Source organism: Pseudonaja textilis, chromosome 1 (genome assembly GCF_049901715.1).
Source record: "Pseudonaja textilis isolate UNSWEBS1 chromosome 1, rPseTex1.2, whole genome shotgun sequence".
Lineage (NCBI taxonomy): Eukaryota > Metazoa > Chordata > Lepidosauria > Squamata > Elapidae > Pseudonaja > Pseudonaja textilis.
The window spans coordinates 269,195,792-269,220,950 of NC_141990.1; the positions used below are offsets into that span (position 1 = coordinate 269,195,792).

A 25,159-nucleotide genomic window follows, 5' to 3' on the forward strand; every position below is an offset into this window, starting at 1 on the left:
GGCTTCCCCATTAACTTTGCTTGTCAGAAAGTCACAAAAGGTGATCACATGACCTCAATTGTCATAAATGAGTCAAGTTGCCAAGCATCTAAAATTTGATCATGTGACCGTGGGGATGCTGCAATGTGAAAAATGGTCCTAAGTCACTTTTTTCAGTGCCATTGTAACTTCAAATAGTCACTAAATGTATTGTTGTAAGTCGAGAACTACCTGTACATCATTTGATCAACTCCTAAAGAAAGCAATGTAATTAACCAATCCTGTTGCTTTTGAAGGGGGCTTAATGATTACGCAAAAGGCACAGGGTACCTTGGAGACAGAGGTGGTATTCAGCAGGTTCTGACCAGTTCTGGAGAACTGGTAACAGAAATTTTGAGTAGTTCGGAGAACCGGCAAATACCACCTATGAGTGGCCCTGCCCCACCTATTCTCTGCCTCCCGAGTCCCAGCTGATCGGCTGGGTCTTCTTTTGTTGCCCTGCACAGGAGAATGGAGCTGGAAAGCAGGTTAGTGGGATGGGGAGGGAATGGAGATTTTGCAGTATCCTTCTCCTGTTACGCCCACCAAGCCACGCCCACAGAACTGGTAGTAAAAGTTTTTGAATCCCACCACTGGTTTGCAGGTGATTCATGTCCCCATTTCTCCTTTAGCTGGATGAGGGTCCTAGTCTGTACAGAATAAGGCAGATGACCTTACAAGAGAGATGCAGAAACCATTACTTAAGCAAAAGGGAGCCAAGTTGTTTTTTTTTTTAAATCCAGAACAGTGAGATAACATTCAGAAGCCGTTCGGGTGGACCCTTCTTGATTCACTGGAGTATAAGAAGGAGAAGAAGGTACGCTCAAAGTCAAACCTGTAAGATTCAGGTATCACAGCCAATCTCAGTAAAAGTTGAGTTAGCCTTCCCATGGAGTTGATTTCCAGGCCTGGTCTGCCCAGTAAGCCTGACACCAATCTTGCAAATTAGATTGAGCAATACCTCCTCCTCTTTCTTATAGGCCAGTGAGGCATATACATGAAGTGCATATGACTGTAATCTCTTGTTTTGAACTTAAAAATAGGTAATAGTTCCTGCATATCTTAACATATATCCAAATATTGTTTGCTGGAGAAGAAAAACATATCATGGCCAATAAAAGAGAGTATTTGTAGTTCAGGGTTGACATGAGGGGTTCTTGGTGTACTCTGAGCTTGGTTACTTTCTTGCAGATGTTTCATTACCCAAACTAGGTAACGCCATCAGTGCTTGACCTGAACTTCATCAGACTAGCACTGATGAAGATACCAAATTTAGGCAATAAAACATCTTCAAGAAAACAACCAAACTCTGAGAGCACCAAGGACCCCTCAATTATCATGGCTTTATGGATTACTGACATTCATACAGATTTTAAAAAAAGATTTATACTAACCATGTATCAGAGCTTTCTTCATGATAGACTGTGCCTCTGGATTTGGTTTCCACATGGCATAGAAGCATACTGCAGCTGCCATTCGTACGTGTGCATCCGTGTCAAACAGAGTTTTTTGCAACAAGGGCTGTATTTTTTCCGGTACATCTTTAATTTCTATGTCCTTTGTGAAAGCATCTGTTCCTATTATTGAGGAAATCAGCACATGTGCATGATGAAACAATGCCGGATTCTAAAAATATACTTATGGTATGTTAAACATTAATAATCCGTTTTATAAATAAATTGCTGTGAAGGTTTCGTAGTTTTTTAAACGATTTTTTTGCCTCCTAATGATTTCAGAAAGGTTTTGAAATGTGTATTGCAAAGGGCATGATTCTCTTCAGAGGTAATGGAGAGAATCAAAAAATAAAATGAAGTCATTGTGCGTTGAAGATCATTAAAGTATTTCTTAGCTATGCTTTGGAATGTGTATCCCAAATTCAAATTAGAATAGAATTAGAATAGAATAGAATAGAATAGAATAGAATAGAATAGAATAGAATAGAATAGAATAGAATAGAATAGAATAGAGTTGGAAGGGACCTTGGAGGTCTTCAAGTCCAACCCCCTGCTTAGGCAGGAAGCCCCATACGATTTCAGACAAATGGTGGTCCAATCTCTTCTAAAAACTTCCAGTGTTGGAGCATTCACAACTTCTGGAGGCAAGTTGTTCCACTGGTTAATTGTTCTAACTGTCAGGAAATTTCTCCTTAATTGTAGGCTGCTTCTCTCCATGATTAGTTTCCATCCATTGCTTCTTGTCCTGCTTTCTGGTAATTGGGAGACTAGATTGACCCCCTCTTCCTTGTGGTAACCCCTGAGATATTGGAACACAGCTATCATGTCATGTCCTTCTTTTCATTAAACTAGATATACCCAATTCCTGCAAATGTTCTTTATATGTTTTAGCCTTTAAACCCCTAATCATCCTGGTTGCTCTTCTCTGCGCTCTTTCTAGAGTCTCAACGTCTTTTTATATTGTGGCGAGCAAAACTGGATGCAGTATTCCAAGTGTGGCCTTACCAAGGCATTAATGTGCATTAACAGCAGTGGAGCAAGAGGATAGCATCATTATTTATTTATCAAATGTATACACTGCCCACCTCACTATCTAAGACTCTGAGTAGTTTACAAATAAAACTCATAAAATCCATACAAAGATAGACAAGGTGAAAAAGATGTTTAAAAAAACAACAACAGATGGAGCGCCCTCTAGTGACCAACCACCTCAATTGTTGCCTATCATTATCGGACCCCCATGCTAGTTGACAGAGCCAGGTCATCCTTCTTATGGTTTATTAAATTTCTATGCTGCCCATTTTCCCTAGAAGGTGACTCTTGTAGTTCAGTAATAAAATATATATATTTAAAATGTTAGAAATCCAAAGTCAGTTACCAGCATATTTGTTTTAAATCCCAAATTTTATATACTGGAACTTTTAGGGCAGACAGCCCATTGATATGATTTAATGGCTGTACTTGCTTATAACAATAAGCCAAAATTTTTAAACTATAATCATCAAGGTATAATAGGCTGATTCATACTCACAAAAACAATTAAGTCCATTATAGTTCAATATAAAATTCAGCATTCTTTAAATTCCGGACATTATTTCATTACTTTAAATTCCTATGACATTACTTCATTTTGCAAGACTCTATAAATCTCTCCTAACATTTCATGAAATCTAATGCAAGAAAATATTTTTTTTAATAGGAATTCACATAATATTTCAGCATTCTTGCATGAGATTTTATAAAATGTTGCCGTTCTTATGCAAAATCTCATAATATCATTTGGAAGATTTTACAAGAACTTGCTGAAATTTTGCAAAGTTTTGCAAGATTTTAAAACAGGTTAATTTGATTTAATTTAGGTTACTTTAATGATTCACCTCAGGGTTAAAATTAAATATAAACTAGGTCAATAAAAGGCATTTCCTTTCATTGTCCTGATATAAAAGTACAGCTAGTCCTTGACTTATGACCACAACTGAGCCCAACATTTCTGCTGCTAAGCAAATCAGTTGTTAAGAGAGTTGTGCCCCATTTTTTGACCTTTCTTGCCACAATTGTTAAGTGAGTCACTGCAATTGATAAGTTAGTAAGATGGCTGTGAATCTGACTTCTCCGTTGACTTTGCTTGTCAGAAGGATGCAAAAGGAAATCATGTGATCCCGGGACCCTGCAACCATCATAAATATGAGTTGCCAAGCGGCTGAATTTATTTTATTTTTTTGTAAATTTTATTTGAGTTTTCACAAAGAGAAAAAAATGCAAATAAAACATCTTTTTTGAAAGTAGCGTAATCCCGGGTTACATTTCTTCCTACAGACACAAATTCAGGTTCATCCTCATTTTCATATTCTATTCCATATATTATTACTATTTTACATTTTCTGCATAGCTTCTCCCCTCTTTTAATTTTCTCAATTTTATTTTAATTATCTCATCTCAATTCAGATCATTGTATTTATATTTTTTGTCTGTCCTGTTTCAATTATCTATTAGCTTTTCTCATTAAACAAAATTTCTCCTGTAGTTACTGATTGGAGTATGACACCTTTATATCTTTTTCCTAAAGTTGTAACATTCAATATAATACATAACTTCCATTCGGATTCTGCTTGGTACATTCTTAAAATACACACTGTATTCTTAAAAAAAAGAAAAAATTATAAATGTATATAATTAAAACAACATTCCATTCCAATTCGATTCTATCATTAATATTAATATTCATTAAAGTCTTAACATCTTTAACATTACTTTTCAATTAAATATCATACTTCTATGGGAACAATTATAAGCTTTCCATAGTTAATTCGCCCCCTTCACTTATATTTTATAAAACATTAACTAATTAAAATGTTCCCGTTCCTACCTAATTCAATTTTCTCATTTATTTTATTTCACTTATTTTATTCACAAACATTTCACTAAATTACACTAACTATTTTATCCCTCATTTTAATCATACGTTGTTTCCAATTTTCTAAAGTTATTTCTATTACTAATATAACAATACAATCTTATGTACCTTTACAGAATCCCTTTTTCAGTTAGATTTTCACCCATTATCCCTAAATAGGTCCTGTTTCTCTATATCTTGCTCCGGTCCTTTGTAACTTCTTTTCCTTTCCTTCTTCCCTCTCTTCTTCTCTCTCCCCTTTTTACCCCCTTGTCTCTCTACCTCTATTTCTCTCTTCTGTATTCCCCTTTTCTGTTGCTTTCCAGTATTATAGTTATTTTTTGAATTATTTTTCTTTTCTTTGGTTGTTTTTTTAAGTCTTAAATTCTCCATTCTCTTTCCCCACTTTCCTTTTTCTTCCCCACATAAAATTACTTGTTCATTAAAGATGGCTTCTTCTTTGTCCCAGTCTTCTTGTTTTGCAGACATTTCTTGTTGTTTCTCATAGTTCCAAATCTCCATTTCTAAGAAGTGAAAAACAAAGCCAAAAGAACCCTTCCCTTCTTGTGTATCTTCTTTGTACTTTTTAAGTTCCATTTTCAATTCATCCAGAAGTGGTGCCATTGTATAAATTTTTAAACAACCACCCGATTGATTTTAGTCATTCAAATATAATAACCAAGAATCCAAAGATCACCAAATAATCCAAATACACGCAAGCTGTTTCTTTTTTGCTCTTTTTTTTCACTTTCTCTTCCTGGGGTTACTATTTAGTTGCAAAGTTTCAGTTAAAATGTATCTTTTAGAAGTCTTGTTGAAGTTTTACTGTAAATTCTTTTTAATTCCAGGCAGTCTCCTCCCTCTTCCAGATCCTGCCCTTATTCTTTTTCTCTCCCTTCCTGCTTATGAAAAAGAAAATTTTTAATGTCCAGAAAACTTTATTATCCCTTTGGCATTTTGTTTTATTTTCAGCTTAATTGCCTATTGATGTCAAAGCGGATTTTTCCGATTTCTTATTTAAGTCTTTTAGTTGTCAGTATAGGGAAGGAGAGAGAAGAAAAAAAAAGCCAAACCTTTCCCTTTTCACTTTCCTTCGCTGCTTCTGACTCTTCTGTGGGAGCAATGTTATTTTTTGTAAGTTTAAATACCAGGGTACCTTAGTTGTTGCTTTTACAATTTAACCTGGTCAGCCAAAACTTTCACTTCTTATCTTCCTCCTGCACATTCTTTTCCAGTCGAGTTCTCCTTTGTGGTGGCCATTTCTGACCACCGCTGTAACCGCCTTCGGGAAAGGGAGTAATGGCCAGCTGAGGAGGAGAGATGCGGCTCTCCTCAACCCTGCTGGTGGTCTCCCCCCTCTTCACCACCTCTACGGGGTGGCTTAGCCCCGAAACCAGCCAGCTCGGGGCGCTCCAGCGGCGAGCCCAGACAGAAACCGCACACGATCGTGGATTTCTGTCTGTCGCCAAAGCCCTTCAAGCCGGAAGTCCCCCAAGCGGCTGAATTTTGATCACGGGACTATGGGGATGCTACAATGATTGTAAGTGTGAAAAACGGTCATAAGTCACTTTTTTCAGTGCCATTGTAACTTTCAACAGTCACTAAACAAATTGTTGTAAGGCGAAGGCTACCTGTAGTATCAAGCGCACAAAGAAACCTAATTGTTTTCATATGTATTCTGTATCATCCTCTTTTAATGACCCCTTAATCTCTTGTGGGGTGGAGTCTGGGCAACTGAATGGAGCTGAGTGTTTACTGGCCAGATGCCCTTTCTGTCGCCAATGTGGAGTTTTTTCAACAGATATATTCTCAGTGTGCCCAGAGAGAGAGAAATATCTGCCTCTACCTAGGATCCAACTCACAGCCTCCTGATTGTGAGGTGAGAGCTCTACCTCTAGGCCACTGCACCACTCTTCATATGTATTCTGTACGATTGCTTGAATTACTAGTCAATGGTATCATCCAATAGACTCAATTAAGCCTTCTCTTATGTATAAATGGATGGAACTACAACCTAACTTGCCTAGGAAGACATAAGAGTCCTTGAATCAGTTACTGTTTATATCCCAGCAGCTATAGTATCTAGTAATTCTCAAGAAATAGTGAAATGATAGAAATTTCCACCCGACCCATGTACCTGACTCCTGACTTGCATTTTTGACATTACAGGGATGCTCAAGCACAGCAGAGGCACAGGCAAGTAGACCATTGATCCGATTTTGAACATGTACATCAGCAAGGTCTGCAATTATCCCTTCTATAGTTGCTGTCTTCCAATGAGGATCTGAAAGTTAAATATAAAAATACCATAAGAAAAATGTTGGAGAGATGATGATTATTATTATTGTTGTTGTTCTTGTTGTTGTTGTTATTAATTAGTTTATTCATTAAACATGAAACTCAGTCAACTGAACATTTAAAAATGCATCACAAATACCACTGACTGGTGCTAATGGTTGTAACGGGTTGCTGCCAGTGTCCTAGGTATCAACTAAGTACTTTCTTAAGATGTACAATGTTCCGAGTAGTGCATTATTTTGCAGGAAGTTGCAATTTCTTGATATATTTTATAAAACTCTTGGACCTGGTACCAAGTGCCCCAATGACAATGGGTATCACTGTTACATGTTTCATCCATAATCGCGTAGTTTCGATGGCCTGGTCACAATATTTCATGATTTTTTTCCAGTTCTTTTTTTTTTGACTCTGGCGTCTCCTGGTAGCACGATATCAATAAATTGTACATTTCTGTTTTCGACTACTGTGATATCTGGCGTGTTGTTTTCTAAATGACAATTTGGCTGTATTTGAAAGTCCCACAAAGTCTTCACCTTCTCATTTTCAACATCTTTTTCCACTTTGTGTTCCCATGACTTATTTCAAGTGACTCGTTCATAATAGGTTAGAGGGGATTCGACAATTATTAATAGCAGCAGTCAACAGAGAAAAATGGCCATTAACTTAAATGGGCTATAACAAATGAAGGCCAGAACTAAAATAAGAGTATGTACTTAACCAAATTTCCAGGCAGCTTTCCATTGTTCCAACATTATCTTACAGATGCGAACAGTTTCAGATACGCTCTCTTCCTGTTTAGTGCACAGATCTCTTTCTTTTCCAGTTGGGTCAGGTGACTGTATTTCATCCACTTGGGAAAAATCTTCAATAAGAGTGGGAAGTGTTTTCCAGTGGATCATTCCCTTCTGTAATTTTTTAGCTGATTCAGAACAATTTTAATGAAAGCTAGTTAGTAATTCATTCATATTAGTTCTTGTTTGCAAAAGTGATGAAGAAAAACAAAGATTAATGTCTAAACAGCAAATATGATTCCCCCTGGCTCGCTTTATATAGTGAATGATTATGGTAAAATTTTAAATTATCCCAATGGCTTTTGTATTATTCAGAACAAATAGGTAATATCTGGACAGAAATGTTATTCACACGTTGGAATTCAGTGAATATGGGCGGTCAAGACATATGGAACACAAAGCAATCTGTTTTATCTGTGAATGCTGGAGCAGATAAAATTAAAGAGAAGAAAAAATGGAGAGTTATTTTAATTGCATGTGTAAGGGTTCAAATGATGAAAGTGAATTACATAATAATCCATAACTAATGAATCTCTGATAGATCAAATCAGGCAAACAGATGGAGTTACACACAAAAATCATTTTGGAAATCCAGGGAAGAGTTTACATAATTAAATTATTATTTATTTGATTATGAATTCAATTATTTATGTAATTTAATTGTTTACATAATTAAATATAAGTTTTTCTTCCTTCCCAGGGTGACCACCTATCTATGGAACGGGCAAAAAAAAACACTCAGTTTTTGTGAAGAGCTAGAATTTTTTCCTGTTGGTGGCAGAGGAGGCTATTTCACAATTTGTGGGCTGAAGACTTTTATCTATTAGCATGATCCAGAACATGAGGCAAGCAGCATTTCACCTAGAGGCAATCATGATGTGATCATAGCCCCACCCTGACTGTAAGACTACATGGCATCTGTAAAAGTAAAGGGTGCGGCTTCGGTGGAATAGCTGTAGCCATCTTGACTTTTTTTTATCCCTCTTTTCCCTATGGGAAACAATTAATCTGCATCAGGATGTTTTCTTTGATTAAAGGAGAACAGTTATGTCTAAATCTTTCCCTGGATAGAGGTAGACTTACAACTGTGAATGAGGCCACACTTTCAGTCGTAAGTCATGCCAGTTGTAAAGAGAGTCACCAATGACTCCACCTGATTTAATAGAAGAACAGAAGGACTTCTGTTTTACGACTCCTTTGTGGCAGTCATTAAGAAAATACCTGTCAAATCATAAAATATTTATATGGTCTTTTTAGAGGGAGGCGGGGAAAGGGTTTTGAAAGAGCAGTGTGGCAGCTTGGGAACCAAAAGTGCATTCCATAAATAGTTTTCAAAGATAGTAACTTGGTGACTGAAGTTTCTGCTGCGCAAAATTTTAACTGGAGAACATGATGGATAATTCTTGGCTATGGATGTGTCTCATTGGAGAATATGAATTATGATACACACAGGGGGTGGGGGAAAACCAGGGTCAAGGGTGACAATGAATTATGTCTCAGAGTCGGCTAAACCCAGGCAGTGCTGGACATGTTAACTCCTATGATTTAATTGGGGTAACTGCCAGAATCCTGACAACACCATGGTTGTTAAGCGAACATAACAGTCATTAGAACATAGAAAAACAGGGTTGGAAGAGAACTTGGAAGTCTTCTACTCCAATCACCTGCTTTAGCAGAAGATCTTATACAATTAGGAGAATCCATTGTTCAGGACCAGTTTTTGCCCAAATCGGAAGTCAACACTGGTTTGGGGAGGGGTGCCATAATTTGTATCCATTTGACCCTGGGGTTCTGTAAACAACCATAAATGAAGGCCAATTATAAAGTGCCCAAAATGGTTCATATGACCAAAGAGGGATAGGCATCAGAACTTTGAATCCAGGTCATTAACCGAAGATTACTTGTAATTTCAAGAAGCTATGTTAGAGTATGATTAAGAAATTGTGTGAAAGAGAAATAATACAACTTAGACTGATACAATCCTGAAAAACCAAATTTAAATGAAAAATGTTTTAAAAATAAGGAAGCAAGTGATTAAAAAACATTACAAACCTACATAGTTCCAGTTAAGGGACCATTTTTCATGTAGGATTTACATGAAGAAACTATTTCTTCATTTTCTTGATTTCTTTGAGAAATCAGGTTAAAAATAGGAGTAGTCTTCCACAAAAAAAATGTGAAAGTGTGAAAATCTATCCTCTTAATTTCACTTTTTTTAAAAAAAGATAATTTTCATCCAATTATTTCGATAAGTTAACATAATTTTGAAAGCATTTTTTCTCTCTCAAATGAGAATGGTGAATAAAATATTGGGGGTGGTGGAGAAATCAGCACAGTATTCCACTCTTACATGTCCTTTTTGGTGATTTGAAGCTCCAGATTTCTGGAGGTCTTGGGTAGCATTGTTCTAAATGTTTGTTATATTCATCATGATTATCCAGAATGATACGATCCTTCTTGTTTTTTTGATGAATAATCTTTGCTGACCCTGAAAGTATACAGGAGGAAGAAAACCATTGGAACGTGGCAACATTATTTCTAAACGCTGAATGCTTTTCTGTATCCCATAAGCATGGTACAGTAGCTTATACTGTTTAGACGAGGTCCTATGTGCAAATCAAAGTTTAGGCACTAATTTTACTGGTTAAGGATCTCTGAGTCTGTAGTATTTCTGGAGTCTTTTGAGAAGATGAAAATCTGGCAATTTTCTGACAAATGAATGAGGCCAAAAGTTCATCTGGTCTAGCATTTTGTATCATTCAATGGCCAACTAGATGCATTGGAGAAACTCACAAACATGGCTTAGGAAAATAGCAATAGTACTTAGACTTATATACCGCTCCATAGTACTTTACAGCATTCTCTGTACGGTTTAAAATGTGAGCATCTTGCCCCAACAATCTGGCTCCTCATTTTATTGACCTCGGAAAGATGGAAATCTAAATCAACCTTGAGCCCTGTCAGGATCAAACTCCTGGCTGTGGGCAGAGTTAGTCTGCAGTAATGCATTCTAACCACTGCATCCCCAGGGCTCCTCAGTCTTATGTCCCCACTGCTACCTGAAATATTAAAAAGTTCCAGATAGAACAGACGGTTGCACAACTCTCAAAATAAAGACATCATTGTTTTTAACATCTATTGTTCTATTTAAATAAATGTTTATTTAAATAAATGTTTATTTAAATAAATGTTTAATTTATAATATTCGTCATATCTTTCGATAGACAAGATTTGATTTGGCAGAGTAGAATTTTCTGCAAGCTTAGGGTGGAACTAATTTTGGAACCAGCCTTTCACTCTATAAAGTTAAAACTCTTTAGTCATTCCCCTGATACTTACCAAAATAAAGCTCTTGTTCAAAGACATTCTGAGTCATATATGAATGTTTCCCAGTCCTAAGATGCAGCCGTTCGCGACGTTTAACAGGAGTCGCTAGTCTGAGAGGTTTCATTGATATTTTTTCTGCCGTTTGATTGTGAAAGAGTACATCATCCTCGCATACCACTTTTGTATGAAAAGATGGTAACCTGGAAGTTTTCAGTAAACATAATTTGTGTGGAAAGCAAGTTAACATGATTGATATGGAAATAAATCAATAAGAGTAACCAATTCACTAAGCTGGTTAGCTGGATAGAAATTATAGTATATATTGTAATAGACCTTCATAGATTGCCACGTTGGAGAAAATAATGCAACTTGTGATTTATCCAAGCAAATGGGACAGGGGTGGGATTCAACCGGCGTTACTACCATTTCGGTGAGAGTGCATTTTGGCTGCGCACACATGTACAGCATTTGCAGCAAAACATCAGTTGTGCTGCCCGAACAGCTGACAAGCGCTGTGCACAGGTGCACAGAATTTGAAAATCCTCTTCTTTCCTGCTTTTTCAACCTCAGCTGTGCCGTGCTACTGGTTCTATAGAACCGGGCCAAACCGGTAGCATCCCACCCCTGAAATGGGACCTGTCAATCACAAATGGAGCTTATTTACTATAGTAGGTTTTATGCTCACGAAATTCTCTAATTATGCCTTTTAATCCTCTTCATACAGTGCCTTGAATCACTCATGATTAAGCAGATTTATAAATAAAATAAGGTAATAAATCATAATATTTGAATAGTTCTTAGGGAAGAGTTCAGGTCAGTACTAGAACTGAAGCCAGAAAGCACTTAATCTGTGCAAGAATTTAAATTAAACTTCTACAATAGATCGATCAGAATCTCAGTTCATTCAGTGGTTTCTGGCTTCAGATCTACATACCTGCAGAGATGCTCTGACAGATGCTGTCATAACAAAAGGTAAGGCTGTGGGAGGACCAGCAGTGAAAAGAACAGAAGGAGGAAAAACACTACTAAGAGAAAAATTGGACAATGTTGTGTCAGGAGGAAAGAGAGATGTGGCAACCCTTTAAACAGACATTAATTTAGTGGTAGCCAAGTTCATACAAAAAGAAGAATCATACTTAAGAAGAACCATCGTTTTCAGGTAGAAATGCATTTTTTGTGTTTTTTTCCATGGTTTGGAGGAGATTTCTTTCTTTATTTTGTTTTTATTCAATGTCTAATGGATAACTAGACATCTGTTTATCGTGGTCTAAAAAAGCCACGCTAACAATTGGGTACCTCTGGGAACCCCGTTTAACAGATATTGAGAAGTTAAGCATACAAACTAGTACATGTAGCCCTGTTTTCCTGTTTGTTTCACTGTATTAATTGATCTGATTTAATGGTTAAAAATTAATTGTATCATAGAACATGATAGTTATTTTTCTTCTGTACATTGGAGATATTTTCTTTTGAGGGATTTCCCCCTTGCTTTGTCTTCCAATGTTCTCCTCAGCAGTCACCAAGGCAACCTTTATCTATAGTTCCTTGCGCCATTGCAAAAGGTTTTTTTCCCCTATCTCTGAAACACAAGCTAGGCACGCAAGTAACGATGCTTTCTGAGCTAAAGCTTAGAGGTAGGTGCCTGTCCTGCTCTGCTTCTGTTGACTATCTAAAGCAGGGATCTCCAACCGTGGCAACTTTAAGACCTGTGGACTTCAACTCCCAGAATTCCTCAGCCAGTTTAGCTGGCTGAGGAATTCTTGGAGTTGAAGTCTACAAGTCTTAAAGTTGCCAAGGTTGGAGACCCCTGATCTAAAGCCATTATGTGTACATTCACCCCAGAAGTCCCCAGTTGCTGGTTTTCAGGGTCACTTGTCTACTAGCAGTGGAAGACTCAGGCTTTCCATGTGCCAAAAATCTTTCCCACTTTTCTTACCAACCTACAAGTGGTAAAAGATGCAGGGTGGGAGAAGAGGATGGGAAGTGAGCTTTTACTGTGTCAGCTCTCCCAACATTTCCCACAGAAAGGAGAAGAGGCCTATTCCTGTCAGTTCTCCAGTCTGATGTGGGTGGAAGAATAGTGGGGCAGATAAAAGGAGAGGATTTGGGGGGTACCAGTTCAGTCGCGGGAAGGGTGTGGAGAGGTGGTATTTTGATTATTCGATAAAATTTAATAAAAGACATCAGACTTGTTCTTTTCAAAATCTTTTCACGGTTTTTGTTTTGCTACAGATTCACCATCTTACTAGTGTTGTCTTTGCCTTTTTTACTACCCTGATTATCTTTCATAAAACTGCCTTGTTGCTGTTCCTTCATTTTTCAAATATAAAGAATGGGCCAGAAAAACAACCCATTTAATCATAAAAGCAACATAGGCAGTCCTTGACTTGCAACAGTTCATTTAGTGACCATTCAAATTTATAACAACACTGAAAAAAGTAACTTATGACCATTTTTCACACTTACAACCATTGCATTGTAGCAGCCGCATGATCAAAATTCAGGTGCTTGGCAACTGGTTCCTGTCTATGACGGCTGTAATGTCCAAGTGTCATGTAATCAGCTTTGTGATCTTCTGACTAGCAAAGTCAACGGGGAATCCAGATTCATTTAACAACTATGTTACTAATTTAACAAGTGCAATGACCCACAACTATGGCAAGAAAAGTCGTAAAATGGGGCAAACTCACTTAATGTTTCACTTGGCAATATAAATTTTGGTCTCACTTGTGGTCATAACTCAAGAACTACCAGTCTAGTATATTCCAGGCATCCTTAATTGGAAGTAAATTCTACAGAACTTGCTGAGATTCACACCTTACTGAAACATTTATACCAGGAGAAAATGTAATAATATCCATGGAGTCTTTGGTGCCCTCTGAGCTTGGTTGTTTGTTTGCAGATGTTTCATTACCTAACTAGGTAACATCATCAGTGCTGGTGAGTGTTGCATTTGCTCCCTGTTTATATATATAGTGGCTTGCCCTGCCAGAGTTGGTGAAGGTATGGTTTATCTCCTTGGAAGTTCCTTGATTAAGTTTTTATTTTCTTTTTGATTGTTTGTTTGGCATTATGCTTATCTGGGTATTGTTTATCTGGGCCTTAACTTTTTATTGTCTCTTTTGAATGGTGTATCAATGTGGTTTATCTCCATGTGTCTATTGATGTCTGAACTGCCAAGGAGAAAACTACATCCTCACCAAGACAGGCAAGGCAAACTACTTCATATTAACAGGGAGCAAACCCCACACTCACTGATGATGTTATATAGTTGGGTAATGAAGCATCTGTAAGCAAACATCCAACCTTAGAGAGCACCAAGGACTCCAAAACTCAATCCCAAGTTACATATTTTCTTCTATTGTAATAATAACTATTGCGTTTTACCTGTAGTAAGCAGAGAGAGGTGTCTCTAGCTTCTTTTGTTCACCTCTATGAACAGGACCTCCTTCCACTGTTTCCTCTGCTAGAATTCCATCCAGTAATTCCACATCGCTTTCACAAGGGAGTACATATCTGATGCTGTTCCAGTCGTACTTTTGTTTCTTGAAATGCTTTAGCTTACCCTGAACCCAACCTCCCCAAGAGGTTTGATTGTTCACAATCCATTGAGCTGTTGTTTTGCTTATCTTGGTTAACAAGCTTTCTTCCCATCCCAGTTTTTCTTCTTCTGGTCCATCCCAGATTGTGAATTTGGACTGTCTTTTCTTACTCGAGTCTTCTAACTTTTCAAGGGGTTTGGTTAGGAATTCCTGGATATTTGGAAGGTCAGAAGGAGGAGGAGGAGGAAGAAGAGGAGGAGGAGGAGGAGAAGGAATGGGTACCAGCAATGTGGGCTCTGCTTGGGTACTCTCTACTTTGGCTTCCCAGATATAGTCTTCTAAGAACAGAGGGAGATTCCCAGTGGTTTCTTGGACATGAGCAATTTCTGGTTCCCTCAACTGAGGTAATCTTCTCGATGGTTTCAGTTTTCTTGGTTGCCTTAGCTTTTTAGGAATAATAACTTCACCTTTGCATTGACGAATAATAGTGGAAAAATCATATAGACCTTTAGGGTCATAATCTTTATAAGATAAAGCTGATGGCTTAATGGCTTCTTTGGAAAAATGAAGGCCCTTGGATACAGTCTTAAGACATTGTTTCTGATAATTCACATCACGCCACTCAGCATGGCTAACATCTCTCTGATACATAAAAGGCATTTTTGCCTTCATCGCAGACAACATAGCTTGGTATGATGGCAAGTTCTTCCTGTCGACTTTGACTTTTAAAGAAGACTCAGAAGGAAAGACATTTTGGCCCTTGAAAAAATTAGGTACTTCCATTCTATCAAGAATGGTAAGACTTTTGACTAGTGGCTAGGTAGCTATGTGGGTTTTTTTTAATCAAACATTTCAAAAAAAAAATCAAATTGCCTCATTCCACTCTTCTGCTGAGACAGTTCAGGTTTTCCTGTGCCACAAAAGGAAGATAAATATGCTTTAACATTAATGTTAATGATAACAAATTTCAGGTAACAAACAAGATAACCAAAACCCAGATAAAATTTGGGGGCAGTCCAACCAGCTGTTGCCATCACAGAATATTTATGTTATCTGGTAATCCAAACCTGTTTCAGGTGGGACTGACAGCTGGAATTCACATGGTGATCTATTCATCTATTCTATACCCTATTCTAAGGAATGGGATAAGGCCAGATAAAATGCCAGGATACATGGGTGGTGGTTAATATTGTATTTTGCCTCTGGTTATTCATTAAAGAAAAACAGCACTGAGAAACCATAATTGATGAGGGCATCCTATTTCTTTCCCATTGCTTTCTTACACAATGTTCCTCTGTTGTAAAAGTTGCTTAGCCTGAGTTAGGAACATTATTCTTTTACCACTTTTACCACATGCTTACCAGGGATAGCGGGGAAGAAAGATGGTTATAATCCTTATAATTAACTCCTCCTAAAAGCCTTTTTAAAAATTCTATCTGCATTTTCGTTTACTATTTATTTTCATATCATTTTTCCTCTTAGCCCCATCTTGTATTCTTACTATCTTTTTTTAAAAAACAAATTTTATTCAGTTTTTCACATTAAAAACAAAAATATCTTTTTAGTGGACAACATATTTCCGGGTCATCACCTTTACATACAAATATGACAGCAATTATACATTCATATATGCATACTTAATTCTATTATTACCTTTTCCATTCCAAATTTTCAGTAAGGAGAGAAACAAATACATTAATTCTAGCCTCTTTCATTAATCTCAATCGAAACATCTTTTTGTTTCATTTCAATTATTTCAAATATAATCCTTTAATATTTATTTTAAAAATAAAGATAAACAATACATGTTTGCCTAATAATAATAATAATAAGTTACCAATGTCTCTCCTTGCTTTTAATAATCTATATTAACCTATTAATTTAGTTGGTTCTTTAGTCTGTCATATTCCCTTTCCATTACACATTCTTTTTATAAATTCTAGATTAATACAAATTTTAACACCAAAAAAAAAAAAAAGTATAGGTTTCCCTCCTTTTACTGCTTTGAGTGTGACACCTCAATGATTAAAATATACCTTTATTCCCTCATCTTGATTCCCAATAAACCATTATTTTTAAGAAGTTACAATAATAATCATTACATCTTTTCATTTGGATTCCGCAGCATATTTTGGATTCTGCAGCATATTTTCCCCCCTTGATTTTTAATAAGAGTTATCAGTATCTATATTACCCTATTTTCTAAATATTTTTAATTGCAGAAATATTCTTATTACCCCTTGTCACCCTGCAGAATCCCCTTTTTAATTCATCAACCATTATCTCTGAAAAAACAATTTCTTTTCAACATTTTACTATTTCCGTATTTCTTTATTTCATGTGCCTGTTTCTTATTGCTTCTCCTCCCCCTCTTTTCCCCATATCTTTTCTCATTCCAGTTTATATCCCTCTCTTTCTTAATATCTTCCTTTCCCCCTTTCTGCTGGGTCTTTCTGCCTTTCCTGACTTCACAGGTATTCCCCCTTTTGATTGCCTTCTTAAGCCTCAACTTTTTAACCTTCCTTCTTTCCCCACTTCTTTATAGTGTTCTTTGTGTTAATTGTGAGACGCTAGTCCTACTTCTTTATGGGATTTTGGTTACCCTTCAGCTTCTTGTTTTATTGGCTTGGAAAGGATACAATCCAAATTCATGAGGCCAGCTCTCCAGATAACCTTGTAGAGTCTCAAACGCTTTTCTACAACTAGAGACAGGTATGGCAAAAGTTGAAACAAGAGTGTGCCTTGCTTTCATAAATCTTTGGTTAAAACTTAATTTTTATCTTCAAGGCCTAGTATCATTAATTCTTCAGGTCAGCTTTCAATCTACCTGGATTAAGTCTGTTGAATCTAAATTTAGGCATCTCTTCTTGGTCCTTAACATGAAATCTGGTCAGCTAAAACAAAACCTGAAGCAAAGGGTAAAAGATATGGAGCCCAGCCTATTTGTCGTCAACACACATGTCACTGCTGAGAACTACCTGCACAGCTAGAAGCATCCACCATTGGAAAGATTTCTCTCTTGTTCGATCATGCTCTCTCTTCTGCAGTATAGGATGGCAAATATTAAAAAGGAGCATTGGCAGAAAGACTCTGCCACTGGAGAGGTGGAAACCACAGAACATGTTCTTCTTTGTTGCACCTTTTACATAAACACACCAATCTGATTTATCCACCATGCCGCTGATAGATGAACTGACTTTTATTACAGTGTGTGTGACTGGCTAGCTTTTGCGCAGCAGCAGGAAGATTGCTGCTGGACCTTGATGGACCAAGTTCCCATTGACAAATATCATGCAGTCTTATATTTTAACATTTTACTTAAATTTTAGATACTACCACATTTTTGTAATTTTAGATGTTACCACATTTTATATAATGTTAGAGACTGTGTTATAACCTGGATATAGGTTGCCCTTTTTGATCCTCACTCACAAAGGTTATTTTAAAATTTTATTTTAACTTTTTCTTAAATTTTATTAGGATTCCCTCAGTCACGCTTTATATTATCTTTATGGTGTCAACAACACAGTATATTCTTCATTAACACTATTTTTTTCCTCTCGTTTCCTGTTTAGAATTTAGACAATAATATTTTAAATAGGATACTCTATTCATTACCACAATGAGTATTTGCAAGTTCCTATATTAAAGTATTATTAAATTAATACAGGGCACTCTGTTCATGTTTTGATGAGAATCAGAAAAGAAACTGTTTTTAGGTGCTACCCGCAAATTCAACAATTTCAGAATATCCACTCTACTAAAATAATAATTTAAATAATTCCACTTACTATTTTATAGGTAGCAAAGCTTTGTGTTTACCTTACAGATTAATTATTTCAAAACTCCAATTTGCAGGGGCATCACAAGTGTTTAAAAGACTTTGGATCTGACCGTTTACAATGGTTGCCTAGTTACAAAGATGCATTTGCATACTGACCATTTTGATTTGTTGATTTTAAATATAGCTCTCTCCAGTTCCGACCATTTGGTATCAAATTTTTAATTAGGCAATTTCTCTTAAAAGAAAAAGTCAGCAAAACCCTGATTAGAAGACACTGGAGAATATATTCCAGCTATCCAAACCTCAGCTAAGGAGTTTTATTGTGATCATTAGAAAAGAATTCTACTCACTGCTATGTATCAAAGGTAAACTGCATTTAAAACAAATAGTTTTCAAATGCCTTGAGTCTCTTTCTTTCATACACTTACAGAAAGATTTTGAAGCACATTTCTTGGGGATGAAAGTTCCTTTACAATATTTTGTAAAAGGTTTGGTATATTACCAGGTTGTTTACTTCTGTCCAAATGAGAACTAGCTCTCACATCATCTTACTACAGATAATCAAGCCTCCAAAATTCAACTTAAATGATATTTCCCTGCAATTTAAAACTGAGTACATCAAGCAGATGTATTAGACATTATGTATTAAATATTCACATATCATGGCAAATATGATATAAAAATTTACAATTTGGCTTCCAAGGGGACCTCACCGAAATCTTTATAAACATCATAAATTAGCAGGAGCATAGAAAGAAGGAAGTTATAAACCAAACATATTTGTTTTCCTTTTTCTTCTTTTATTGTTGCCTATTTTCCTTTATCTATTCACTCTTTTTGTCAACATACACAAAGAATAAGTAACAATAGAGTGGAGACAGTAAATGTTCAGCTTAGGGCAGAAACCTGTATTGTACAACAAACTTGTTGATATAATTTGCAGTTTTCCCCTTTGAATTCAGCTTTGCATGAAAACAAACTAAATATTTATTAATACTGACATTTCAAACTGACATAATACTGCTAAGCATTAGAGTGCTAAGAACCTCTAGTCAATACTGTAGAAATACAACTCTATAGCAATAATATAAGCTATAACTATAATCTATGACTTATAATAATAAAACATTATTTTTAAAAAGCAGACCTTAAATATGTATCAGGCACAGTATGTGAATGTATATTAATATGGTTTAAAAATCTTGGTCATCATTAATTGTTAATTTGTGAGAAATTTCTAGCCATTCAGAATCTATAAATCCTGCTTCAAGCATTATAATTTTCTGCCCACTTATCTTTGGCACTCCTGAAGCATGAAAAGGAACAAGAAAAGAAACCTCTCAAAGAGGCACCAGATCTGGAAGAAACCCACAATGGAATATCGCCTTTCATCTGTATCATTCCAGTTTTCAGATTGCACCAAGGAAGGTATTAAGAAACTGGGAGAACACTTTAAGCCAGTATGTCTCAATCTGAAACATCTTAAACGTGTATGGACCAATTCTCATAATTTCCCAGCCAGCCAACTTGGCTGAGGATTTCTGGGAGTTGAAATCCATCTTTAAATTGCCTAGGTTGAGAAACACTGCTTGAATCTTTCTCTCATTTTAGGCGGTGGCCCCAATTCAAATCAATCCTCTACATTCTTATGTGGTAGTAACAACAGGAGTCAGCAGGAAAGGAGTAAAAAGAAAAGTCAAGCTAGGAGCCACAAGTATACAGCCAAATAGGCCTTTTTAACAGATGTGACACCCGTAAAAAAAGAGTGAGTCTTCAATCACACAGCTGGGGCTGCCATCTTGACTTGCAAATTCTTTTCAGAAGACCGCATGCTTGACAACTAAAACAATTCTGTGCAACTGTAAATTACTGCAGCTGTACTAAGAGGAGGCAGTGTGCCTTAATAATTAAGATGCAGCTAGACTAGAATCAGGGAGATCTGAGGTTTGTTTGTTTTTTCATTTTCTTTTTGCCTCTTCTCAAAAAATCCTACAGCATGTTTCTTTTGTAAATCCAAAGTAAAAAAAAATATATCCACGTCACTCTTCTCATTTATCATTTGCATATCCCTTTTAATTATTAAGGAATCGGCCACTTTCATTTATATATCCAATATAATTTTTTTCATATTGTTTTTGTAACTTTGTTAGTTTTGAATTCACATTTGAATTAGCTGGGGAAATAATGGCAAACTGAAGAGGGCTTCATTGAAAGTGAAGCTGAGGACATGGCAGAATGGGAACCAGCTCTTTGGCATTTGCCTCTGGGACAAGGAGAGGACTCAGGATTACCCACAAGCGGTTCAGACATAAGCTTCCCACAAGGAGAAAATAAAACAGTTGTCTCTAGCAGATTTAGAGCTCTGAGGGTTGAGGGATTGCTATCCTTGCATAATCCATCGTTCGGGCTTTTAAGAAAGACAGTGGGTTCACATACTGTACTTCCTTTTTTAATCACTCCTAGAAATTGCTTGTTAGCTGATTTTTGGGTATTAAGAAGCTTCAGAAACTATCATAATTATCATAAACTAGGTAGATCTGCTTCAATCCTTAGTAAAAGAACTTTCTATGCAAGTTTAAGGATTTAAATATTTATTTTGGGATAAACAACAAAAAGTCACTAGAATGTTGATTTTGGAAAACTATAAGAGGCTAAGGGATCAGATGGATTGGAAATAAGGTTTGGAAACTGATTACAAGAATTTTTGTAAACATTTGAACTTTGCTTACTAGTCTTCAAATATTGTACCCGCATTCTGTATTCTGTATTAAACTCCTGAGGTCTGCATGCAAGTGAAAACACTAGATGGTGGCTACAATAGTGTGATTTTGATTTATTGGTTTGTTATTTCATTGCATTTGTTTGCTTACTGATTCATTCCAATTTATACAGCATCAAAAATAATATAGATATTTTGCAGAAAATTTAAATTACATATTATTAACATTGTAACATTGGCTGGTGCAACTGGATAAGTTCTTTATGCAGTCCAATTTATAAACTCCTTTTTTAAAGTTTGCTCTACCTCAATTTCTCTTACTTTGCATTTAGCTTTTTCTTATTTTTGTTTTCTTATCATGTTCCATTATATTAGCATAAGAATTCCATAAAGTTTTATAAAAGCAATTTTTGCCATGCTTGTTCCCAGTTGTAGATAAAATTTTGAGGTCAAATTCATGAGACCAGTGTTCTGACCAAGGCTTCCCAAGACTGTAATTAAGCACATGCTTTGTTAAAACAACTCTTGTTTTATTTCAGTGCTGGGAATTATGTTCATTCCCAGCCGGTAATGAGTCCCAAACAGTCCCTCGAGATTAGCACCTACCTTTCTCTCCTTTGAATTGCTGCCAACAACAAAAGTGCCAAATGAACTCTAAAAAACCAACCAAAGTACAAAGCCCACACAAAGCTTCAAGGATTAATCTGAACAGAATGAACAACTTTGCTTCCTACAAAGGTTTCTTCACCTTTGCTCTCCTTTACCTTATGTGAGGGGCAATCATCTCCAAGCCTTACTCCCAAATCGCCCCTTTTTTCTTAGCTGCTCTTGCCTTCTAGCAGCTCTGCACATATGCACACTGGGGAGAGGTTCCCCTTGTTCTTCTGCCTCACTGCTGCCAGATTCTGGAGGCTCCAGAGTCAGCACCCCACTCCCAGATGGTCCTGACCCCATCTCTGCATCAGACAGAGGACCCTCATCCGAGTCCTCTCCAGACTCCCGGACTGGTCCCCATTGTTCCCCACTGTCCGATTCCGCTACCATCTGCACAGGCTGCCAGAGAACCACAACAACCCAGCTCTCCAGATAGTCTCAAATGCTTATCTATAACTGGAGACAGCTATGGCAAAAGAAACAGGTTGTGTCTTGCTTCCATAAAACTTTGGTTAAAGCTCAACTTTTATCTTCAAGGCCTAGCTTCATTAATTCTCCTGGTCACCTTTCAATCTACCTGAATCAAGCCTGTTGGATCTGAACTTCTAAATCTGGGTCTCTCTCCTCCTTGGTTCTTAAGGTGAAATATTATAAGGGGAAACAAACCCTGAAGCAAAGTATAAAAAATAGGGAGCATTATGCAGATCTAGGGAAGGCCCCAGCCTTTCTGTCATTAGTGTACAAGAAATATATTGTCACTGCTGTCGACTATTTGCCCAACTAGAAGCACCTGCCATCAGAAAGCTTTCTCTTGCTCAATCATGCTTTCTCCTCTGAAGTATTGGATGCCAAATAATAAAAAGGACAATTGACTGAAAGGTTCTGCCCCTGTGATTTTGAAGAGCAGAAACCACATAACATTTTCTTCTTCATTGCTCCTTTTAGCCAGAACATGATTTATCCTCCCTCTGACTAGCAGATATCATAGTAGCTCAGTCTCAGGCTATACCCGGATAGATGAGCTATAGATGAGCTGCATTTTATGACAGTGCATTTTATGACGGACAACTGCTTGAAAGCTGGATCTTTTTTATTTTTCAGGAAGGCGAGAGATAGCGAGAAGTCTGCATTCCTGGGCTAGCTACCTTCCTATGGTAAGTCCCTGTCTTTTTATACCCTTTTCTCCTTTTGTGTGTGAATGCTTGTTTTTGTGTTTAATGTTTAAAATCTTGTCAGGGTTTGTCTTTATTCCCACCAGAGGGCAATTCCATGGGGTGCGGAAGGCGAACTTTACGGGGTGGTTTGATTGTATTATCGGTTTCTTCCTAATCTCTTTTAGCCTTACAATGGCTGTGTGTGTGGTTAGCTTTTGCGCAGCAGCAAGAACAGCTGCCAGACATTGATGAGCCAAGTTCCCAGAGAAAGAAGTATGTTATGTAATCTTAGATATTATCTTTTTTTAATAACTTTGTTGTCATGTTTTACTTAAATTTTAGATACTATTATCACGTTTTGTAACTTTAGATGCTATCACATCTCATATAATTTTAGAGACTACTTTATAACCTCGATATAGATTGCTCCTTTTAGATGTCACTCTTGGATTCTCATCATTTTATAAATGTATTCTAACTTTGACTTTATTTATTACTTATTAAGATAGATTTATCAGGGCTCACAAAGCACTCTTCGACACATTGCTTGTATTGGTCTAATACTGTAATAAACTGACTGATACATGCTCACTAAGAAGAAAGTTCTTGGGTTTTCTTCACAAATAAAACTACGGTAAATACAGTACGTTAGCAACCAAATTACTCACAATATATTACAGCATTAATGTCCTGCACACTGTTTGCTTCCTGAGACTTGGTGACTTGGTGGAAGAGGTGGGATTCTACCGGTTTGGGCCGGTTAGGGCAAACCAGATGTTAATGTTACATCCAGTTCGGCAAATCAGTAGTTCTGAAGAACGGCTGGCCCTGCCCACCCCTCCCCTCTTCTCCCAGGAGTCACCACAAGGCCTGTCTGGCTCCCAGGTAAGTGTAAGATAGCCTCCTGGAGCAAAAACAGGGCGGGGGGGGCGGCGCTGCCCCTCACCCTTTTTTTGCTCCCAAGAGGCACCAGGGAGGCTTGCTAAGCCCCATTTTGGGCCTTAGGAGGCCTCCCTGCAGCCTCCTGGGAGCATCCAGCCATCCAGGATGCCTGGAGTCAGTGTTTAGCCAAAAGAAGCTAATACAGTATTGGTTACTGCCTTGGGAATGTTCTAGGTAAACAACACTATGCAGTCTCCTAAAACTGTTGGAGCCAATCTTCTTTCCTTATTCCATATCCTCCTCTTCAAAAGTAGCAAGTTGCTCTGCTTTTTCATGCCAGGCTTAGTGTGGTAAGTTCAGAGTGGATTTTCTAGAGAACAGCTTATCTTTAGATCTCATTCGTTTGCTCAATTTCAGTGCATAAATTACAATTTCCAAAGCATAATACAGACTATTCAGCAGTTTGACTAGCTGTTGCTTCATTACTTCTATTGCTGTCACAACCTTTATGGAGTCCAATGGCCTTTTAAATTTGACAAGCAAAAAACACAGTAAATATATCCCACAAATATTTTCCCTCTTCCACTATGTGGTTCGATATTTAACATACAAAATTATGTGCTGTGTTTACTATTCAGGCAGTTTGCAAACTTGTGTTTTTTGTTAATGGAAGGCAACTCTTTAATTTGAAGTAGTGGTAAATTCTTGGTAATAAAATGGCAAGTAGAAAGGCTCACTTCTACTTGCCATTTAGAAAGGGTTAGAAAGAATGAGGTTAACCTTTGCTTTATTTCCAATCTCCTTTTCTTGACTTGGACTTCATAAAAAGTAGCTTTGGATTCGAAGCCATATGTGTTAAAACAAAATTCTTTCTGTTTAAGTGCAATTATGCAAAAAGGTTCAAGATTAATCGATTTAATGGCTTTAAATATCTGGGTGTTGTACTAAGGTTTAAGTCAGAGGTCTTCAAACTTGGCAACTTTAAGACTTGTGGACTTCAACACCCAGATAGCTGGCTGGAGAATTCTGGAAGTTGAAGTCCACAAGTCTTAAAGTTGCCAAGTTTGGGGACCCCTGGTTTAAGTAGAAAGAGGTTCCAGCTGAAAATATACCATGTATAGCATAGAGATGCATGGTAGCTCTTCTTTCTTTCTTTCTTTCTTTTTCTCTTTCTTTCTTTCTTTCCTTCCTTCCTTCCTTCCTTTCTCTTAAAAGGAAAAAGAAAGAGGGAGGGATGGGAGAAAGAGAGAAAGGAAGGGGGAAAAAGGGAAGGGAAAAGAATGTGAATGAGATATGGATGGATGGATAGAGGGAGGGAGGGAGGGAGGGAGGGAGGGAGGGAAAGAAAAAGGAGAGGAAGGAAGGACCACAAACCCTGGCACTAGACGCAGCTTCAGAGGATGCTTTGAAACAGCACGGCAATCCAGGGCTGGAAGGAACCTCAGAGGTCATCTAATCCAACTCCGCTCCAAGAGCATTGTTAAAATGAGTTTCTATCTTTTGACCCAGCCAGTCACATGACCAAGCCACACCCAGTTGGTCATGTGACCACCAAACCATGCTCACCCAGTCACATGACCACCAAGCCACACCCAGCCAGCAAACAATGCCCAACCTGTCAAATGACTACCAAGCCACACCCA

The 25,159-nt window shown here is 37.2% G+C and overlaps 1 protein-coding gene and 1 long non-coding RNA gene across 2 annotated transcripts in view; both read right to left on the reverse strand.

Moving 5' to 3' along the window:
- HEATR4 (HEAT repeat containing 4) overlaps window positions 1–25,159 on the reverse strand; it is a 44,792-nt gene that overhangs the window by 18,300 nt on the left and 1,333 nt on the right. Inside the window, exons 2-7 of the mRNA XM_087921760.1 lie at window positions 14,169–15,233; window positions 10,794–10,981; window positions 9,805–9,942; window positions 7,382–7,582; window positions 6,503–6,649; window positions 1,413–1,595 (exon numbers count right to left, since the gene is read on the reverse strand). Coding sequence (XP_087777886.1) covers window positions 1,413–1,595; window positions 6,503–6,649; window positions 7,382–7,582; window positions 9,805–9,942; window positions 10,794–10,981; window positions 14,169–15,106 — 1,795 coding nt within the window. The 5' untranslated portion in view covers window positions 15,107–15,233. The remainder of the gene's footprint in view (window positions 1–1,412; window positions 1,596–6,502; window positions 6,650–7,381; window positions 7,583–9,804; window positions 9,943–10,793; window positions 10,982–14,168; window positions 15,234–25,159) is intronic.
- LOC148128205 (uncharacterized) lies at window positions 5,089–5,849 on the reverse strand. Its single transcript, XR_015741026.1, has 2 exons — window positions 5,522–5,849; window positions 5,089–5,264 (listed from the first exon to the last, which is right to left on the reverse strand). It is a non-coding gene; the product is annotated as an uncharacterized LOC148128205 (long non-coding RNA).